This window comes from Mesoplodon mirus, assembly GCF_964341445.2.
Source record: "Mesoplodon mirus genome assembly, chromosome: 15".
NCBI lineage: Eukaryota > Metazoa > Chordata > Mammalia > Artiodactyla > Ziphiidae > Mesoplodon > Mesoplodon mirus.
Genome location: NC_138991.1, coordinates 31,159,294 through 31,168,499, shown reverse-complemented (window position 1 = coordinate 31,168,499; position 9,206 = coordinate 31,159,294). Strand labels below are relative to the sequence as shown.

At 45.4% G+C, this 9,206-nt stretch overlaps 1 protein-coding gene across 1 annotated transcript; it reads right to left on the bottom strand.

Annotated features, from left to right (window-relative positions):
• Window positions 1-479: 479 nt before the first annotated feature.
• PRND (prion like protein doppel) lies at window positions 480-1,016 on the bottom strand (the record flags this gene model as incomplete). Its single annotated transcript, XM_082645346.1, has 1 exon — window positions 480-1,016. The coding sequence occupies one exon, from the start codon at window positions 1,014-1,016 to the stop codon at window positions 480-482; it is 537 nt and encodes a 178-aa protein (XP_082501472.1).
• Between the last annotated feature and the right edge of the window lie 8,190 nt (window positions 1,017-9,206).

The window sequence follows — 9,206 nt, the reverse complement described above, 5'->3', positions numbered from 1 at the left end:
GGGTTAGACAAGCCAGGGTTGAATTATGACTATGACACTTTCTAACTACTTTACTACTTTACTTCTTGGAGCTTCAGTTTCCTCATCTGTACAATGGGAATAACACCTACCTCTAAGAGTTTTGGAGAAGTATTGTGGAGTGCTTGGCACAGTCCCTGGTGCATTCTTTTATCTGCTTACCAAACATTTATTGCATGATATGGTGTGCCAGATGCTCCACCGGAGCTGAGAATGATGTGATGAACAAGCCACCCTCAGGTAGAGCCTGGAGAGAATTGATGCCCACACATTTATCAAATACAAACAAGAACCTGAGTGAATACTTGGGAGTGTTATTTGAAGTGCTGAAGAATCAATCACTGCTCTTTGGTACCTTCAGAACATGTTGGGGTTTGGGGCTTGGGGAGAAGAACTGGGATAACTCCCTCATGGTTTGCTCACCCACACTCATCTCTGTGGCTAACAGCCTGCTTGCACGCTTACTTCACAATAAACCAGATGAAAACCAGCAGGCAGAGCATCATGGGCTGATCCAGAGTGACCCGAAGTCCTGCTCCCCTTTCCAACCAAAAATCACACTGCTTGATGGAGCAGAGCTCCCTGATCAGCTGCCACAGGACCCGCTGGTAAAGCTTGTTGTCTTGTTTCTCGCGGGACAGTTCCTCCTGGTTCACTGCCTGGGTGGCATTGATGCAGCTGGTGACAAACATCTCCTTGGTGACGTTGGCCTCAGAGCAGCCGTTGTAATGGATCCCATCAGGGAACTGCCAATAGTTGGCCTCGTAGTACCTATTGCCCTCAGCTCCGAAGTCAATATCCAGCTTTCGGCCTTGCTTGATGAAGGCCCCTGGGCGGATCTCTGCAGTGTGGGCCTCTGTGACCTGGGAGGTACTTGGCAAGGCCTTCCGGTTCCACTTGATTCTATGCTTTATGCCTCTCGCCTTGACTGAGGACAGCTGGCTGAAGAGCAGGACACAGACAATGGCCAACCAGCATCCACCCAGATGCTTCCTCATTGTGTCAGAATCTGCAACAGAAAAGGCTGGAGCAGTTAACTTCCCCAGTGGGGCTCCCAGTCTCCCCTGCGCCCTCCCACATGTAGGAGATTCTATGAGAGGAATGGCATTCTTGCACCCTTTACATTTTTCTGGAAACATAATTGTTTTCCCAGGCTTGGGCTGCACAGGGTTAAGTCAATTCAATACCAAGTTTCTTGCTTTTGCCTGGAATTACATCCATTCAGGACAGTGATCTTGGTTTTCTCAGACAGATCAGAAGCTGCAACGGGCACCTTGATTATTCATGGATATCCTTTCCAGTCTTACCCTGGGGACAGGGTGACCCCACCTTCCTCCCTCAACTAGTTTCTTATTGCACTTACTACGTGCCAGCCACTGACATTGCCTAACGTAATTCTCACATGGGGTAGGTACATTATTACCCCCCCTTTATAAAAGTTGTACTGGGATTCAGAGAAGTTAAGTAATTTGCCCAAGGCCACACAATAGTGGGTGGCAGGTTTGAATCCAGCTCTGTCTGATGCTGTTCCCATGTGCCCACTTGCCATGCCCCACTGCCCTTCTGGGCTGCTGGAGGGGATGGTGCTCGAATTTTGTGCTTTTGACTCACTGGACATGAAGGGCACCTCGGATAGCCCCTAAGCTAAGTGAATAGCAGGGCCTGTGCGGAATTTCAGAGGAAATGAGATGACAGGGAAGACAAGAGGGCTTGGGGAAGCACTGAGAGTCAAGGTGGCCCCAGGGCATCTGAAAGGCTGCTGATGACCTCAGGAAATATCCCTCCCCGTTAAGCCCCCCAATCTGGTAGTTCGTCACATCTGGTTCCTGAACTTACAATAGCTATTGTGGAAATCCACCTCTCAAGGTCAACTGTTCAAGGCACTCCAGCACCTGGACCTTTGTCCATGTGGATCAGGGATACAGGAAGAGTTACTACAGCAGAGCATGCTTAGGCTATCTTCTAGAAGAAGATTTACTGTGTCCACGAGTACCAGAGCTGGTGGAGGTTGAAAAGTTAGCTTGCTTAGGCCCTAACACATCCTCCCTGCAGTATTCCTAAAAGTGATTAGTACTTCTCTGTTAAAATGTTCAACTCTAGTGTGACACTGGTTCTTATGCAGAAAAAGAGGCAAAATGCAACCTAAGTGCACACCCAGCCTCCTCTGGACTCCTGCAAAGAGACCTCTGCTGACTTCTCTTTACTTGCAGGCACTGCCCCAGTGTGGGTGCAAGTTTGCCAGGCAGCAGCCTGAGCACCCAGGCTTCCAGCATCCACCCCTCACTTTTCCCCAATCACAGTGAGCTCAGACGAACTTTTTCCAAAAAATCCAAGCGTGAAGCAAACATTCATTAATCTCCTAAACAGGGGCAACACCCATGTCATCAGCCCATACCTCTTGGTAGGAGAAATCTTAAATAACAGTAATAATATAAATTATGGGTGCATCAAATTAAAAAATAAAAGCATAGAGATCTTGAGAAAGAAATTAGTCTTCAGAGGCAAGGACTTAAACGCAAAATAAAATCCCAACCAGTCAACCCTAAACTAGCATTTTATTGTAGGACCAAAACATAGGCAAGAACACCAGTGATGTCTGAACATCCTCACAAGTGTCCCCAGATCTGGGGGTCATCCCAGGAGGCGAGAGTAAAGAAATCACTGCATGGTTTACAGTCTGATTATAAATGAACAACCCTGGCCACAGAAATGGAATGCACACACAAACTCTGCCCCCCGCATACCTTGGGATCTCTCTGGGAGTGCAGTGCACCTCTGGAGCCACGGGCACACTGTCGTCTTGCACACCTCCTGCACACACTCCTGGGCCTGCCCAGCTATGTAGGAGCTGCAGGGGGAGGTGCATTCCTGTTGCTTTCCAAATATGGGAGCCCTTCCCTCCCTGGCATGACCAATCAGGGGGTCCCGAGTGCTTCTTTGCCTTGAGACAGATGGACCCTTTCATTACTCTTTACTAATAAACACCATGTGAAGAACTTGATGAAGTCCAGAAAGACTTGAGAGGTACCTTTTATTTATCTAAGTTATTTATTAAAAATATTTTATACTTATTATTTCTGGTTGATTATAAAGGATATAAATGAACAGCCAGATGAAGAGATACATAGGGCAGGTCTGGAAGGATTCCAAGTACAGGAATTCTCATGGAGTTTGGGGTACACAACTCTCCCTGAATGTGTTCACACATTCACCAACCTGGAAGCTCTTTGAACCCCATGCCAGAAACTGGGAACAAACCAAATATAATAAAAAGATGCTCCTCTCACCCCTATCACTCAGGAAATGACAAATTTTAGGAGCTCTGTGCCAGGAACTGGGGATGAAGATCAAATATGTATTTCTTATTATATCACAGTGTCACAGCTGTACAGATGAGTGGCTGCATCTGTCCAAGGAGTCTGGTTAGGGTTATTTTTAAGATTGATATTTGGAGAGGTGCCTTTTAGATTGAAATGAAAAGTGTTAGAAGGAAAATGTTTTTCCTTCAATATCTACAAGAGGGTGCTTTAAAGAAATCTTGCTAGATATGCATACTGTCCTGCACTTAAAGACCAGTTTCAGAAGCCAAGGGGCCTTTGCTGGGCAGCCTCTGTGGGAAGGGTCAGGTTGGGAAGAGGGTGAGAAACCAGCTGGACCACATGACCCACAGCCCAGACCCACAGGGACTAGTGAGGGACTAGTTTTCTTGGAGGAGCTTCCATGGAAAAGCAGGGCTAATGTTGGGTGGAAGATAAATGAGAGGACTCGCCAGGACTTTGAGTCGCTGGGGCTGTGAGGAAATGCTTGAAACAATGAATTATTCAAAAGGCCAAGTTGAAGGTTTGTGGAAACCCAGGGGACAGAGACAGAGGAAGACGAAACCCACACGTTCAAAGATGGTGTGAGCTGAGAGCGGATTTCCTCAGAGTGCCTCCCTCTCTAGTGGTGCCCAAGCCTAGCTGGGAGGGAGCCAGAGGATCTTCCTTTCTTGGCACGAGGAGCTGTGCATAGTTATCGGGTGAACGCACAGAAGGGACTAAGGTGTCCGTGTTACAATCATTACTGCAATGACAAATCAAAAGTGAATTCTGGAGGTGAGATTGGAGCGAGATTTACCTGTAAATAGAATATGATCTTTACCCTGAATATGACCCTATCGATGGTTTCCAAATTCACTCCAAAGCCCTCTTTTAAACCACATTAAGTTGTTGCTTCTGGCATGACCAGCAGATGACGCCAGAAGAGTTTACAAAGACTTTTCACCCTGGAGGAGGGAAACCCCAAATTGAATGCTGTCCCTGCAGGGCTTCCTCTGCTCTAGGTGGATTTTTGGCCTCCACATGGGCCTTTCTTTCTCCCCTACCTCTACTTTTAAAATTTATCTGATTTTTCTCTCTTAAAAAAAAAAAAAAAAAAAAAAAAAAAACTTTTTCATTTTCCTTCTAGAATCATAGACATTTTGGTTTTGTGAACATACACATACACACACACTATTAGTAGTAGAAACTATTTGCAAAATGCAGAAGAGAGGAAGAAAAAGACTCTCAATATTTTGCTACCCCCAGAGACAAGGGTCAGTACACGTTTGTTCAACATAATAGATGCTTAGGGTAATAATTAGGTTTGGGATGTTTAGAGCTGGAAAGGACTCAGAATCCTCTAGTGCAGCTCCTTCACACTATAAGGTCATGGGGCCCAGATAGGCCCAAGGTCACACAGCCAGGAGGCTGTGCTGCCCCTGCAGATCCATTGCCCTGTTCTGTACTCTGTGTACTGTCCACCCTGCCTGTCCCCATCTGGTGCAGTCACCTCCATGCCCCCTCCCCTTCAGGCCCTCTTCATTCCCCTTCTTTCTATGCCCTTCCAGAGGAGGACTTTGCCCACAGTGTAGTGGGAGGTTGGTTTAGAGCTGATGAGGCTGCAGATTCCTCCTGTTAGCGAACAAAAGACTGTTCTCAGAGGCACAGAAGAGTGTAGAGGGCTGTGAAATGTTTGAAAAGAAGGGAGGAGCTCTGGAAGCTGTAAACAAGCAAGAAAACTGTTAACCAGATGCAGAGAGTACAGAACTGCTCCAACCCTGCCTGGCACCTGGCTCTCACCTGTAAAGATGAACAAACAGCCATGGAAATAGTGAGAGAACATTAGTTTCTTCAAATGAGCTGAGAGGCCAGAGCTGAGTAAATTTTGTCTTCTGGCGTCGATAATTATATTAGAAAAATAACTGAATGTAGATGGTCTTTGAGAAAACTGGGAGAATGGGACTGATTCCACAGTGTTGGGTGCTCCATGATGCAAAGGACTGTGACATATTTCTCTCCAACATGAATAATAGATAATTATGTGGATTAAAAAAAAGCAACAGGGAAAAACTGAGTTCTAAATGCATGAATGGATCATTATTATAGCAAATCCTTGTTTGATTAGATCTTGGGCCTTTCTGAAAACATTTAGAAATAAATAAATTGATCGTTAAGATAAGAGATGCCGTGGCAAAACAACTGTATCCAGAAAGGTTAGTGTGTGGGAAGAGCATCCACCATATCTTGGCTTCTTGAAGATTTATCAAGTGTCTGTTATGTGGGAGAGCATAGAGATGAATAAGGCAGGTAACGTCGCTCATGGCCTAATGATAGAGAAAGAATTGAGATGTGTTTTGGAATAAAATACTTACTAGATAGCTGTGTAGCTGTCTAAACAGCCATACTCAATATTTTCTTTTATTGAAGTCTACTATACACACAGAAAGCTGAACATATCCTAATTATACAGCATTATGTAGTTTTACAAACTGAATACACCCATGTAACACACACCAAGATTAACAAGATGAACATGACAAAGCTCAAAGCCTCCTATCTCCCCATCAGGTCACTGCCCCTCCCCTATACTGACCACTGTCCTGACTCCTTACACCACAGATTCGTTTTGCCTGCTTTTGTACTTCATATAAGTAGAATTACATAAAGCACAATCCTTTGCATCTGTCTTGCTCAAATTACATGTGAGAGTCACCCACATTGGGTGTAGTTGTAGCTTGTTCATTTCATCGTGAGACTTCTCCATTCCCCTGTTGGTGGGCGTTTGGGTGGTTTTGGCGTGAAGAGCACTGCCATGAACATTCTTGCACGTGCCTTTTGGTGGACCTGTGATCACTTCTCTGTTGGATGTATACTCTGATAGGTAGATTTGCTGGGTCATAGCATATGCCTACAATAAGCTTTTATATTCTTAGAATTTTTATGATTGCCTTGTGCAAACCTTAAATATCACCTTCCTCTATGGCTTGCTCACTCTTCCCAAGCACAGTTAGGGATCTTCACGTGGGTTCTCATAGCACTTGGCACACAGCCAGCTAGTCATCTGGAGCATTCCCTTGCTGTTCATGTGTTCAGCTGAGCACACAGAAGTTGAAGGACTGTGTTTCATCTGCATCTCTTTGCCCCACATCTAGCACAGTGCCTAGAATCCAGACGCATCTAGATTCCCTTTATCCCTACCTTATCAGTGGCCTGGTTGAGGACGCAGTTGTCAGAGCTGCACGTGGATTAAAGCTGCCAAGGTGGGCTGTGCACCAGAGGGCAGGCTCAACACTCCAAATCGCAGCGGGTCCGGATATATAAAGGCAGCAAGAGGAAATTTAACAAGGATAAATGCAACAGTTTTATAATTAAAAAAGAAGAAAATCAAGGGCAGCATGGTTGAAGACCTGTCATGACGGTAGTTGAAACTCCATGGCAGACAGTTGTCTAGAAGAGCAGTATGAGGCACAGGGTGAGCAAACACTTGCAGAGCATAGGCTGTGCTAATCCAAAGGTCATTTCCTCTGCAGTCTCTGTCCTTCCCTGCTCAGGCCGCAGCTGGTGTTTGGAGCTGGGCTGTGGGGGATTGATTCAGGGCAGGGAGGTGGGAGGAGTGGGAGGGAGGGAGGGAGGGTTGAGAAGTGAGGAATTCTTTTTTTTTTTTTCCGGTACACGGGCCTCTCACTGTTGTGGCCTCTCCTGTTGCGGAGCACAGGCTCCGCACGCGCAGGCTCAGCGGCCATGGCTCACGGGCCCAGCTGCTCCGCGGCATGTGGGATCTTCCCGGACCGGGGCACGAACCCATGTCCCCTGCATCAGCAGGCGGATTCTCAACCACTGCACCACCAGGGAAGCCCAAGAAGTGAAGAATTCTTTCGTGGCACATCAGGGATCACTGAAGGCAATTACTCATCTTGGGCATCACTAAATCTTTGTGGAATAGGATGCTCATAAGCAAGAAGATAGAGAACCACTGAAGATTTAGAGCAGGGGTAACAGCATGAAGACTTTGTTTTAAGTTGATCCAGAAAGGACTGGACTGGGAAAGGGCTGAAACTTCCACCCAAAGATTCTAAGAAGGGCGGAGGATGCCAAACCAAGCCACCATGTTGAAGTTCCTCATTCAGCCTCCCACTACTTTTCTCATGTTTTTGTAAAGCATAATAATTAAAGCATAATTTGATCTGTGGTTTGTCTTCTCTCCCTAATATGCAGGAAAATGTCCAAAAGGAGAACGGCCTTCCCCAGAGGGAGGTTACCTGGAGCAGGTGAGAGAGGCCATGTACTGTGTCAGGGCAATGACACCTTCATTACCCACAGTGCCCTTCATTTTCAGGAGAGGCCCTGGGGATGCTGCAAAGAGAGTGAGTGTGAACTCTAGACCCAGGTTCTCATTCTCACGCTGCCATTCTCTGCCTCTGGTGGCTTCAGTTATCATCCGTCAGAGGAGACCTTAGCCTTCTCTATCATGTAAGCAGCGCTTTGTCTCAGAAAACAAATGGCATCTTTGGGGCAGGTGGAAGTTCACACTGAGAATCAGTTTTCACATCTGTGCAAGAGGTATCACTCTGCCCCACCCCACCCCCATCCCCAACTAGGGCTTATCAGACACTGCTTGGCACTGTTGGAATCACAGAATTCAATATAAATCTTTTGCCTGAAATATTATAAAGGGAAGTAAGCTAAGGTCTAAGAGCTGCTTTGAGTGCACGGGCATGTGTTAATTATTGGCCTGCTAGAAATACTAATGAAGGATTTACTGTTATGAAGGCAACTAACAAAGGCTGAAGAGGTTGGTTCCAAAGGCTGGGTCTGTGATGGCTTTCAGCCAGGAGAAAATCAAAGCACTATTAAGACAGTTCACATTTGGTGGGGAAATTAGTGGTCAAGCTGCAGAGCTTATCAAACTGGACAATGCAGGGACAGGTCACTTCTTGATATTAATGTCTGTAGGGACCAGATTCACCAGCAGATGGGAATGAGGGACCCAACATTGTAAAGAAAAGCATTTACTGAAGTATAACATGAGTACAGAAAAATGTACATTCGTAAGTGCAGGATTCAAAAAATTTTCACAAACTGAACAATTTTTGTAACAAGCAGAGCATTCTAAGCCCTTATGCCCCCCACCACCACCCACTCAAATGGTACCCACTGCTCTGACTTCCAATGCCCAAGCTAGTTTCACCTGCTTTTGTATTTTATACAAACGGAACCATGCAATACATGCTCTTTTGTTGCTGGTTTTTTTTTGCTCATCATTGTTTGTGACATTCATCAGTGTTGTTGCCTAGAAGTGTTATTTTTCAATTCTCATTCCTGTATGATATATGGTTATATAAGTAGGCCACAATTTATTTATCTCTTCACCTCTTGATAGATATTTTGGTTGCTCCTCACTTGGAGCTATTTTGAATGCAGTTGCTTTGAAAATTCTTATGTACATCTCTTGGTGAACATAACTCTCATTCCTGTTGGGCAAACCCTCAGGGACAGAGAGGCTGGGTCATTGAATAAGTGTCTTTTCAGTTTTAGTAGAAGCTGCCAAGCAATTTGCAAAGTTGTTCAACCAATTTAGATGCATCTGCATAAGAGGTCTCCGGGGTTCCTCTTGCATCTGCTGCATGCCAGCCCCTCTGTACGGGAGACTTTTAATTCTTTGCACCATTGTAGGAAAGATGCTCAATGGAGAAATTTTGTTGTGTTGTTTAAATAAACAGTAACAACAGTTTGGTAAGTTATAGTAGAGCTTAGAACAAAGTATAAAGGTTAGGGGAGATTAGGCCTAACTTCATCCTGCTAGTTGCAGGGGTTCTTAACCTGGAAGGGGGCTGTCCATGGATAGAATTTGGAAGATACATGAACTTAGGAAAAACCATCACATCTTTA